This window comes from Apteryx rowi, unplaced genomic scaffold (genome assembly GCF_003343035.1).
Source record: "Apteryx rowi isolate R43461 unplaced genomic scaffold, aptRow1 scaffold_283, whole genome shotgun sequence".
Taxonomy (NCBI): domain Eukaryota; kingdom Metazoa; phylum Chordata; class Aves; order Apterygiformes; family Apterygidae; genus Apteryx; species Apteryx rowi.
The window spans coordinates 286,260-299,208 of NW_020449230.1; the positions used below are offsets into that span (position 1 = coordinate 286,260).

Consider the following 12,949-nt stretch of genomic DNA (forward strand, 5'->3'; position numbering starts at 1 on the left):
ATTGTGCTTTTTATTTGCTAGGTTCTCTCCTATGGGTGTAGATCACATGAGTGGGCTTTCTGGTGTAAATGTTCCAGGAAACGCATCTTCTGGCTGGTGTATCTTCATCTACAACCTTGGTCAAGATGCTGATGAGGGAATCCTCTGGCAGATGTTTGGCCCCTTTGGTGCGGTTACCAATGTGAAAGTTATTCGAGATTTCAACACCAACAAGTGCAAAGGTTTTGGTTTTGTGACCATGACAAACTATGAAGAAGCTGCAATGGCCATAGCAAGTCTTAATGGCTACCGCCTGGGGGACAAAATCTTACAGGTTTCCTTCAAAACCAACAAGTCCCACAAATAACTTGCTCGTGCTTTTTGTATGGAATAGATAATTGAGTGACAGAAGTTGAAACATTTTTGTTAGTGTAAAACTCATTTTGCGCCAATTTTCACAAGTGTTTGTCTTAGTCTAAATGAGAAGTGAAAAAGGTTTTATATTCTGGGATGCAACTGACATGTTCAAATGTTTGAAATCCCACAATGTTAGACCAATTTTAAGTTCCTTTAAGTTATTTCATTTAAAACATATTAAAAATCCCCTGAAATCTTAAGTAGATTGCATTAATTAGACCCTCTGGATGGTGGTAAAATTGAAGCATGCTTTCACTTATGAGACTAACATTTGTTCCATTGAATGTTGTCTGCAAAAACTGGAATTTTTTAAAACTATCAGGCTGAATCCATTAGTTTTCTTGTTTTTTATGTTGTTGTTTTTTCTTCCCCATTCCCTTGATCTTCTCCTCTATCCCAGACTCAGTAGTATGGAAGAAAAGTTGAGAAATACTAATGTTTTAGTTGAGAGTAAAATGCTTTATCAATTAATATTCATTGCTACGTATAGTTGAGGATTAGGCTTTATAAAGTCAAGGTCTTGTAAGTAGTAGCATGCCAGCATAACTTTTAACACCATTGATGAGGTAAGTTGCACACTGAACAGTGGCCAAGTTGTCAAATTAAAAGGTTTTAGAAATATTACTTTTAAAGCCCACTTTGTAATAGGAATGGACCAAAGAGTTTCAAAGAAACTCCGGGAAGATTTCAGAGTCAAAATGAAACTCCAAAAAAGTGTGAATATATGTTGCTACTTTATCAAACTGAATCTCTTCTGTCCAAATATTTAATGCATGGTGCACTACTTACTGGTACATTATAATGCAGCAAGATACTTACTCATTTTCAAAGATCATTATAGTTTGAATTCCTTTGGTAGTTCTATTTTGTAAAGAAAAAAACAGTTATAAACATTTGAGCATTGTATTTCTCGCATCCCTTCTAATGAGTGCTAGATTTTTCTATTTTAATAGGATTTTGTTTTGACAACTAGCTTTACTTATTGAACACTCAGCAGAAAAGTACTTACTTCTTGCAAGTTAGATATTAACAAAAAAAACCTTTGATTTGTAGATTTAAAGATTAATCCCCCAAGTTTTCTGCAGACTGCCTTGAAACTTTGAGTTGTTCTGTTTCTGTTAATTTTCTTTTGCTTTTTTGTGTTTTTTGTTTGTTTTTACTTTTGCATTTAAGAACATTAAATTTGATTTTGTTTTGCTCAAATTTTGTTTTGTTTTTTATTTTCTGTTATTTTTTTGCTAAGTATTGCACAAAGTGTCCAGCTTTCAATGAGTGTTGTTTTAAAGAACTGTAGTTCCTCTTTCAAAGTTTTAAGTTACTGCTTTGACAGATGAGCAGAAGAARAAGGTTTGTGAAACAAGAGCTCTGCAACAAATCTGTCACGTAGAAACTATGTGCCACAGAGTGACTTAACCCTACAGGTGTTCTTAGGTAGGAAGCCTGAAAAGGATTACTTTATCAGATAAAGGCTGTGTAAGGATACTGTGCTTGACTAGAGGCTTGACCTGGGCAACTTCCATGTCTCTTATTTATGTTCAGTTGCCAGAAGTTAGAGCAAATGCAAAAATTGGGTCAGTTACATTGCAGTGTTTCTTTTTGGAGTGAACCTCTGCCAGTCCCAAAGAGCCAGCAAGCAGTTAAGTTTTAATTTCCAATTTCCAGAGGCTCTTCCGTAACAGTTTGCATCCCATCCATCACTAGGTGACCTTGCCTTGTGATCACCATCATTTCTGCTCTTCCTGCAATAGGAGCTGCAGTCTTATGCTGCCCAGAGAGCTCTGCCTGCATCAGCATCTCTGCACAGCAGCTGAGAGTTGCTAAACAAGCTGCCCATCTCCATTAAGTGCCTTCAGGACTGTCTAGGAAGTGCTGTTGCTGATAGTCCTGGAACTGTCTATGGCAGAGATGGGAGTCTGTGCCAGGGCCCATCTGTACTGCCACTGTGTGCAGCCTCCCACTAGTTTAGAGCTCATGTACAGTGAATTTAAGTGTTTTTCTGCTGTTAGTATATTCAACCTTGCATTTCCAGCTGTTCCTATTCACTTTATCTACTTCTGAGAAGCCCAGCCAGCCTGAAAGAGGTGGTGTGGTGGTGTTTTCTAAAACAGTAGCTCTTACTAAAAAAGAAGAAAGTGAGCTGTCTGCCAGCCACTTTATAAGCAAGTGTCTTTTTCTGATGTTTCCACCACGTTGTCATTGTTCATTTATCACTTCCAATGAATCCTTCTTTTCTGGTGTCCGATGAGATTCAGAGGTGTTACTGGGACTTCTCCCATGATAAAACTGAGTAGTGTAGGAGAAGTCCTCTTACCTTGTCCCATTGCTTCTCTTTCTTAACCTCAACACTTGACCATTCCACTGGAAGGAATCTGCAGTGATTTCCCATTTCCTGTAACTGTCTCTCTTGCCTTGTTTCATGCAAGATTAATTTTCTAACTAAATGGGAGCTGCTGCTTTACCAGAGCATTTTAGATTGGGGTCCAGACTTCCAGTGAATGACACCCTAAATATGAGTTTGTTGATAACCATTAAAAGCATGCTGGCCAGTGCAGCCCTATCAGCAGCTCACTACTGTGAATTCACTGTCACTTCATTCCTTTATTTTTAAACCCATCTGGAAGGCTTTGTCTCAGCACAGTTGTCTTTGACTCCTTCCCCATTTTTCCATCTTTTATTCTTTGCTTTGCAGCATATTTTTTCACCAGTGGTATGAAGGTGTTTTTAAGAAACATCTGATTCAGGCTTCCTTTGATTGCTCTGAAAACAGTTAATGTGCTGTTTACCTGAGCCAGGCACTGCTCCTTGAGTCAGGAAAAGAAGAAAAAAAGAGTACTAGTAAGTCATCAAGAGCTGATGCTGGAAGAAGTGTTGTATGTTTTGTTCATTGCTCTGATTCTGAGAGTCAATGAATACTTGGCATAAATAGCAGAAGCCCTCTTTTGTCACATTAGCACCACTTACCTGCTCCTGAAATTAAGGAAAAAATTGTGCACATATTGATGATGCCTTTGTTCCTAAACAATAATCCACCCATCCTACTAATAAAGACCAAAAGGTTGAGGATGGAAAAATGAAATCCTAATAAAGAAATTCATCAGCACTTCTTCTGCTTGAAAGATGTGAATGATCTATACTTCCTTAGCATGTCATCCAGCATACCATTCTCTGAAGCTCTACCTTGAACTTATGCATTTCCAATGTTATTTTGGCCTTTTGATCCTCAGGGAGTTTAGAAAAAAGCAGAATGTGTTTGCTGATTCATCCCTTAATTTCATGATGAAATAAATTCCTTTCAGGTGCTACTTCTGCCTTAGTCTTTGCTTACAGCTTCAAGATTTTTGTCATATAAAAGGCCTATTTCAAACCAAATGTCTGTTACCTTTCTCCTTAAACATAATAGATTCAATAAGGTAGAGAATCTAGAAAGTCTTGACTGCTAATTAGGACATTATGATCAGACCAGATTTTAAACGACTAGATTTGATGGTCTGTGCTGGAGATGTGCTACAGAGAGCAGCTGCTGTGAGAGTGTTTTTGAGTCCTTTTGAATATGTTAGAAGTATTGCAGGACACCTCTAGCTTCTTGCTGTTGAGGGGTCAGGCATTATTCCAGTAACCTTGGATGAAAATGCATAGCTACAGCCATGCTGCTATTGTAGTGTTTTGGGTGTAGATGTCAGAGAATTATGGTGTCTCAGAGGACTGTGCATGTACTTTGTGCTGGAGTTTCTGAAGGGGTTAATCTGGACTTCATGGACCTGTAATCTGAGGGACACCATTTCCTTGTACACTCTCTGATCAGGCTGGCAAGTGTGATGATAAAATGAGAGGTTATCTATATCTGAAAGGGTACTTTTTTCATTGGCCTGCTTATGGTCAAGGTAGCCTCACTATGGAAGGACTGCCAGTTGAGCATACGAAGGGGAGCATCAGTGATCCTACTGTCCCACTTCAGCTGGTGTCTATTTTCAAATGGACCTGTTTGCTTTGTGTTCAAAACTCAGTTGTTCCCACATTGCTCTAAGCAAAGAGAGAACTTGTTTTGGATGTGGATGCTTATCGCTTCTGCAAAAACTTGCCTTTACTCTGTAGATTTCTTTTTTATTCTTTTGGTGGCTTTTCCCAAACTTGAGTCAGACTGATTTTTCACTTCACTGGAAGTGAGCCGTCTGGACTATAAAGTGCTCCGCAGACCAGTCACCTTTGAGCCTTGGCCTTTGTGGCARTGTAAAGGCTTACTACATGAGAGCAGGACTGTACATCTGAACTTGAACAACCTTTCAGGACTTTGGATACTAATACAGTTATCTTTTCAAGACCTCTGGAAATTTTACCAGCTGTTGAATGACTGGTATTATTTTAATTACTGCCTTGTCACCTTTAGTTTTAGAATCCCAAACTGGGATTGGACTGCTTCCCAAATGCCACGTGAGCTGTTTTCACATTTCTTTGCAAGACTGTGGAGTTTCACTCTAAAATGAGACAATGTGCAGTTAATAGCAAAACTGTCCTAATCATGGTTGAAGACCCCCCTTCAATCTTCTCTACAGGTACTCTGGGCTTTAGTTATATTGTACAGAACTAAAAAAATATATATAATTTCTTTTTAATATGGTAAAAAATTGAGTATTGTCAAAATTAAAATTCCTTGAAGGCTTTATTCAAGCTTGGTCTTTTCCAGTCCCAGCTTTCTACTATGAATGGAATTGACCCCTGTGCAGAAAGCTAGCCACAAACCTGTTCACCGTTTAAACCTCCTGTTAACCATTTGCACGTAGGGAGATTTCACAGTGACCACAGAAAAAGAAATTCTAATGTTGCTTTGTGCTTTATATAAGCTGACAAAGGCAAATACGATTCCCTCGCTTGAGGAGGCAGCAACATCAGAAAAGCTATAAGCGTCAGCTGAATCAAAGCAGCCTAGTGTTTTTAGTTTGTTCTCCTATGATTCTCTTTTAGATGGTGTCTCTACCCTAAAGCGTTGAACTTATTTTGTTCTTCAAGCTACTTCACCATAAAATTTGGTTTACCTAAGTTTCTGTGCTCCACTCCTCTGCATGGAGGGAGGGGAACTGAGCTAACGCAGTTATGTTGCCTGCTGTGCTGAGCTTGTGACAATCCCGTCGCTGCTGCTCTAGGTTTGGGACTGTGAAGGACTTGAGCCATCTTTTAGGGTGGAAGGAGAAGTCAGGAGAAATCACTGTGCTGAGCAGTGTCCCCATAGCAATGTATGTCCACATGTTCTTTTCCTTCCCTTTGGTTGGTCATGTTTTTTCAGTACATCTGTATCATGACAGCATGAAAACCACTGAAAGCTCGGAGGCATCCAAGTCACTGAAATAAGATAAATTTCTCACTGCGGTGAATAATTGGTCAGTTTATGGTCATTTACATTGTTGCAGATGACCGAAGGATTTCAGTGTCTTTTGCTACTAAAAGTTTGGAGAGACCATCTGTATTTCTAGGGGTATTGAACATTACTGCAATGTTGTTTATACAAAGCATTTAAAAAATCTTGAAATAAATTGGCATAGTTGCATCTATAGAAAGAACGTTCAACAGTTTCAACTAAAATGATTAAATAATTGGAAAGGTTATTCGATATTTTGAATGTTAAGTTTTGAAAATGAGTAGTCCTAAGGTCTTCAAACAATTATTATAATTTTGTGTTGGTTAATGTTCTGGGTAAGGGCAATATTGTAGTGATTCTTCAAATATTTCAGAAGAGATTTTTTTAAATTATTCCAGTTTAGAATACTGAAAGTTACTTTTTGGATAGTTTATAGTTACATATGTGCTTTAAAAAAAAAAAAATGTTGAGAATATCCCCGAATATACTTTTCTAACAAAATAAACAGGTCTAACAATAAAATCAGCTGTTTATTGAAATTAGGTCTTCTCATATTTACCTGCAAAATGCTAGGATCTGTGGGAACTTTTTTTTTAACATACAGCTTTTTGTGAACTACTGGTGGCGATCTCATGGTTTAATCACAAAAGTCAAATATAGAGCTGTTTGTCCTAATGCTACCTCTATGATAAGGTTACCATGTTTTGACTTCCGGACTGGGGAAATGTGTTCTTTGTAAAACTGTCAATGAAGCACCTTATTGTAAAACATTTCTACTTTTAGGCTCCTCAGAATAGCTTTAGAGTGAAGGGACCAAATTCACAGTTAGTGTAAGTAAACACAGCTCCCTCTTAGCACCCATGGTGGAGCTGCATTTATATATATATTTTTTTTCCCCGGGAACTGAATTTGTCACCCTAGGTACTTTAATCTCTGTATTTGGAAGCAGAAGAATCTTCTTCTGTGTCCTGGGCAAGTTCCTCTGATGTAGCTCTGCACTTCTTGTCAGTGTTGGATACTCAACACAATAGAACTGATAAAGCCTAGTCTTTTGATCAATTTATTTATTTTATATGTTTATTACACCTTACTGGATTTCTACTTCATAATAAAAAGTGGATTTCATAAAAAGGGACTCTGTTACCTCACTCTTGCAAGTAAGAGGTGGTACCTGTGTATTGTACATCTCCATGACACAGCCAGCGCAGAGGTGAAAATTGCAGTTAATTTCTAAAAGTGTATACTCTTAGTTTAATCAGGTACAGCTTAATTTTTCTGTATGCTTTTTTTGTAGTAATTCTAAGTAGTAAAGCTGAATAAACCCATAGGTGTTGCTTTCTCTTTCTGCATGATTTAAAAAAAAAAAAAAAAAAAGTTAAAGCCTTTATGATCTCTAAAGCGAAATACAACACCCAGTGAGTGGCTTTGACTTTAAAACCTGTTATTGTTTTCTTCAGTCTTGCTGCAGTTATTTGTTATATATCACACTTGGTAAAAGATTTACAAAGTTTTAACTAGAGATATTTTTCTGTTGAGTGGAATTTTCAGCACTAAATTCTTTTGTTGATAATGATAGAAATTCAGTAAAAGTAGAATTGCCACCTGAAACCTTGAAAACTTGCTACTGTGTTCACATTTTAGAACCTTTATTCTCATAGTAATTATTGTTCATTACTTTTAAACATTTTGAGCAACTTTTCAGTGATACAGCTGAACTTTTTCACTTGGTCATTGAGAAGAAAATGACTTGAGATATTTGAAACATAAGTTGGGATAAACCTTTATTTGACCAGTAGCTTTGAATAATACTGTACTTCTAGTCTTTTTATTGATTTAATTTCCCTTAACTTATGTAATCTTTTGTTTATAAATTAATCTGTTTGTGGGACAGAAGGTTTTATCAATTGTTTTCCATACTGTACAGTATATGGTTAAACATTTTGTATATTTAGTGTGTTTTTAAGTTATTGATTTGTTTTATATCAAATAATTTATTTTTCAGGTACCATTTTCATTTAAACTTTGTTTTTACATGGGTTTATTTTAAATAAAGTATGACACTGCTTTCCAAATGTCTAAAATGAAGTTGAATCCCATTGTGTTATTTTGAGAGTACTTATGTAAATTAACTTATTTTAGAAATAATTGCAAAAATGTACCAAGTCCATATTTTGGTTGTGTTGCAATTCAAATGCTTGGAAATTCTCTGCAATGATTTTTAAGCAAATTGAAAAATTGGAATTTTGATATTGAAACAGTTCAAAGATTTGATGAATGAAGCTGCAGCTTTGTAGAATCCTGTGGATGGAATTATGAGCATTGTTTTCTGTTATTGTCAAAATTAAATGAAACAAAGCTTAGATATTTTACACTAGTTTTAATACTTAAATTATCTGTGAATAGTGCAAAGGATTTTTGTTATTTTTGCCACATGCTCATTACTGTTTTTGTTAAGTACTTGTTTGGAACATACTCATAGTGTTTCTAAATGATCCATGATGGGAGTTGATGTAGTTCAGAATAGAATTAGGCTTTTACTTAATTATTCATGTTTTCTTTTTTCTACAGGAATTGGGTTATTATTGTGCAATTTGGGATTTGACATTTTTTCAGAAGAATCTGAACTGTGTTCATGAATAGGCTAATCAAGTTTACACCACTAAAGATTATAATATTTCTAACATTATTAGAAAGATGGAATTAAAATAAGGCACATGACTTATTTTTCAGAAAAAATGTTGTTCTCTCCCATCTTATGATGGTGTTTATCCTGATTTAAGATGGGGGGGGAAAAACAAACAAACACCTATACTTCTACCCATAAATCTGGTTTGAAATTTTCGAAGAGTTGTCGAAAGCAAGAAATCCTTCACGGATCCGGCAGGGTATTTTGGTTCCTCTTTTCCCATTTCAGTTCTGATGATTTGAGGCAAGATAGACACCATGTTTTGACTGACTCGGGAAAGGCTGTATAAGTGACCTTTTAAGAAATGCTCATGAAACTGTGTCCTTTTAGTCAGAAGAAAGGCATTTGAATCCTAATACTACTACTGTTGTCTTTAAGCAGGTTGCATTAAAGTACTACTCCCTTGTTACTTCACCAACACAACATTTTACTGTATTTTGATGAAGTTGACTCCTCTTGAGTTTCAGGAGGTGCCTTGCTGTGTTCTTTAGTCACAGAAATCATCCTTCTGTCTTGGAGCTGGGATAATTAYGCCTTTGAGACCTTGGCTTTGACTTTTTTTTGCTGAACTCTTAGTGACTTTAGCTGAGAAAAGGAATGGGGGGGGGAATCATATAGTGCATCGTGTATGATAGCATATGATGCATGGCAGTGCCAAGTCAGATCAGGCATCTTGATACTGTGGAAAACCAGTTTTCCAAATAAGGTTTTTTCCTGTTATGAAAATTGCTCAGTACAGCGCTTGTTCGCCAAGTTGGAGCCACCTGCTGTGCTGAATTGGTGAAGAGCAGAAATCAGCATTTTTCTGTTGCTATCAGTATAACAACACATTACTGAATGTGCAGCATCCATTATAATCAGAAATGTTTAATTAACAGCATAGAACTTTAGATCTTTCATAGCTTCTTTTTTTGGGTGGACCTAGGCCAACTTTCCATGTTCTTCATCCCATAGAATGTTAGTCCTGTGTTATTCCTTTTCCATAGGTTCATGCAAGCTTTGTATTTTTCTGTTCTTCTGATATGAAAAATCATGAGGAGATAAGGCATGTCTTAACCACAAAGCTTAATAACAAAATATGCCCAAGTGAAGTATGGGCCCCCTCTCAGAAAGGGCAGTTTTATTCAAAAGCAAAAGAAAAAAATGAGTCTAGACACATTAACCCCTGAATGGGTATTCTCTTTTTGCAGGATTCCCCAGAGACTTGGAGCAAGTGTTTTGTAAAAGTCTAATGTGGGGTCTGTTGGGGCTTCCTACTATTAAATTTCACATACTTAATTTTCAGAATATTCTGAAATAAAGGAGTTAAACTGTATTGAAATCCAACTCACTGGTACTTCAGGAGACAAACTGGAGAAAAAAAAATCCTATGCTCCTTTGTGTTTTTGTTCTCTCTATATCTGCTTGTAAAATGTGATGTTTTCTTCTTGTAAAGAGAAACACAGCTGCCTTCCATGTCTTGCCTCGATTCCCATTCTGTTAAAAAAAATAATAATATCCACACACCATTGAAAAATATTAATATTTAGAAATGTTCTCCTGGGTCATGTTACTGGTGCGTCCAGCTCAGGATTCTGTCTCCGGCAGTGGCGGTAGGAAAAGCTATTTAAGGAAAGCACATGAGCCTGGGCACCAATCTCGTCTTCATTCCCCTCATGCTTCCCCAGCGCACACAGCCGTTGATGTCAGATGGGACCTGCCTATTCCCATAATAGTCCTTCTCCTTTCGCGCTTTTTTTTTTAATTTTTAAAAAAATTTTTGAGGCTACCTTTTGTGGCTTTAACTTGCCTTCTACTTTCATCACTTGCTGCTAGCAGGATGCTGAAAAGAAAACTGTCATGACAGAGGTTGCGTTTTACACGTTTGTCAAAAATATAAGTGAATGAAGATGAGCAGTATATGTTTCTCTCTTTGCTCCTTGACATACTTTTTTTTTGTATTTCTGTGTAGAAGCAGTGAATTTAGCAAAATGGGTATCTGAGTCTAGCTTGTCAGAACAGTTCTGCCAACATCCTATTGGCAAATATTTTTTCTTTATAATAAAATTAATTTTAATTAGGCACAGTTAAAATGCAGATTTTTTTTAGTTTGAATTATATAGTATATAATGCTGTGAATGTTAAACTCTTCAAAATTGATTTTGTTTTTTCTCTGCAGAGTCATAGCTGGAGTGCTGATTAAAGAGGGTTCTCTCAACTTAAACTAGAACTTATAGAAACCTTCTTATGCTGAGTTTAATAAAAATGGGTCTGGGGCTTCCTGAATTCTTTGAATGTCTATCAGTGGACTTTTAAAATTTATTTTAACTGAAATTCTGTTTGAATGTGTTGGAACAGATTCTGTCCCAAGTCCAGCCTGTGCATGCTACAAAGAAAGATCATAAAGGAGAGCAAAGCAGAAATTGTTTGGCATAGGAGCAGTGTTGAGTCTGTATAAACAGTGCTGAGCTGCTTCCTTTTCATAGACTTCTGTAGGCTCCAGCTCAGGTGTCATGGAAGGAGTGTGCACTCACCCTTGCAGGATTTCAAGGCTGTATTATAGCCTACGTAAGGCTGTGGTAAGTAAGCCCGTGTGCTTTTCTAGAGTCATGGTACAAATGGTTTTGGTCTCTGTCAAACCAGACTTGTAAAATTTGGGATGAAACCATTTTTTTTTTTTTTTGTGACTCTATAGGCTACTTCACCTACTTGTCCCAGACTGTTCATTCTCCTTTGCATCTTTCAAGAGACACAGTATACATATACACTTGTATATACATATATATTTATATATACATATGTGTTCCTGTTTGTGTATGTATATATTAAAATGTGTATAGACTATATTTTGTTTATCTATAATGTATGTATATTTATATCACTAAATTATATGTACTGAATAACGTGTATCTCATATGTGCACATATGTTATTCCACACACAAATGCAGTATAGAAATATTTCATACAAAGGTGTTTGTCTTTAAACATCCAAGTTTATTTCTGTAACTTAATAGTCATGGTTGTTTTGACTGTAATACAGTAATACAATGTGCAAGATATAGAAGTTTAAAAAAATTAATCTCCAGCTGGATAAAAACTTAACTGTCAAATTTCCCCAAAACTTCTCTTGAAATAGTTTCAGAAAACTGTCATTTTATATACTTCCATGTCTTGATATTTCTCAACAGCGGTTCTGCAATGCACAATATTGCTGCTTTCCAGGGAGCATCTCACATTTGCTTCTCCCTACAAGGCAAAGTACTGTCACTTGTTTGGGAATCAGCAATTTAAAAAATTATTTTCATTTCTTTTTTTGGGGTCTTTTTTTTAACCCTTTCTGGTTTTACCATACGTCATAGGCCTTAATGTTTTAATCCTTTCTTACTGCAGGAATGGAGGAAGGAAGACAACTCAGCCTCAAGACTGACTGTGAATCTAATGAAATGGCAGTGATTGACCTCGTATGCCATGGCACACAACATGATTGCCTGGGGTGCACCATCTGACCCCTTACTCCCCCCACCCCATCACTGGATCCCAGAGCAGACATCCTGGCTGCTTGTGCTGACTTAGATAAAATGTATTGAGGTCTTGCCCGAGTGTCTTAAGTGCTTCTCTTCTGAACAAGGCAAGATTAAGGTTTATAGCCAGGTGCTGATGTACTGCATACTTTGATGTCTTTGTGCCTTCTTCTGTCACTCAGGTGGCTTAGGAGAACTTGCCTTGCCATGTCTCTGGGCATGCACCAGTTGTTTTATTCCTGGGCAATGCTGTCTCCGCACTGTGACAGTTACTAGGGAGCGTTCCGATTTGTGTGTTTTGTTATTTGAGCAATTCTTAGGGGCAACACAAGAGGTGCTGTATCTTGTTGGAGTGTTGCTTTGAAGCTTTGTGCTTTCCTCCTGGTYTCAAAGTACGGGCGGTCTCAGCTGGGCAAGTTTGAGCCTTGTGTACTGTTGGACTGCCAGTGGCCTTGATAAAGGAGTGTTTGACCTGGATTCAGCCTCTCCATATTCATGTCACAAATACTGACCTTAGCAGAATAACAGCTCTATTATCCGCTGCAGTGGTATCAGATTTCCCAGCTCCTGCGCTGTGCTATGTACATTCTCATTTTGGGTGAGGCAATAATGCCAGCTAGGGACTTCTGATTCTTTTAAGGCCACATCCAAGAAGAATAAAAAGGGAAAAGGACAGACATTTTCTTTTGAATTTGTTGAATTAAGGTAGCCTGACATAATTTGTGGAGCACATCTTCTGCAAAGAATAACTTGATGACGCTCTCATAGCTGCTGGGGTGTTAAGTGCAACAAATGGGACACATCTCTGTAGGAGTGTTAGCAGCAGTACTCTGTATCAGTTACTGGGGGGTACGGTCTTGATCGAATGGGAGATCTAATCCATTTTATCGCTTTGCTCGGTGAGGAAAGTGAGTGTCATCCAATCCTAAGAACATTCTTTTTGTTGCAGGAACCAAAGGAAGAAAAGATGGGTGCCACCCTAATTTGAACAGGGATTAAATGTTCTTGCTCAGAAA

The 12,949-nt window shown here is 37.1% G+C and overlaps 1 protein-coding gene across 4 annotated transcripts in view; it reads left to right on the plus strand.

Annotated features, from left to right (window-relative positions):
* ELAVL1 (ELAV like RNA binding protein 1) overlaps positions 1-7,150 on the plus strand; it is a 37,049-nt gene extending 29,899 nt beyond the window's left edge. For 3 of the 4 annotated variants that reach the window (XM_026069002.1, XM_026069003.1, XM_026069005.1), the window contains exon 7: positions 22-7,150. In XM_026069002.1, coding sequence (XP_025924787.1) covers positions 22-346 — 325 coding nt within the window. In that variant the 3' untranslated portion in view covers positions 347-7,150. The remainder of the gene's footprint in view (positions 1-21) is intronic. The other variant, XM_026069006.1, reaches the window with a different exon arrangement.
* Positions 7,151-12,949: the final 5,799 nt, after the last annotated feature.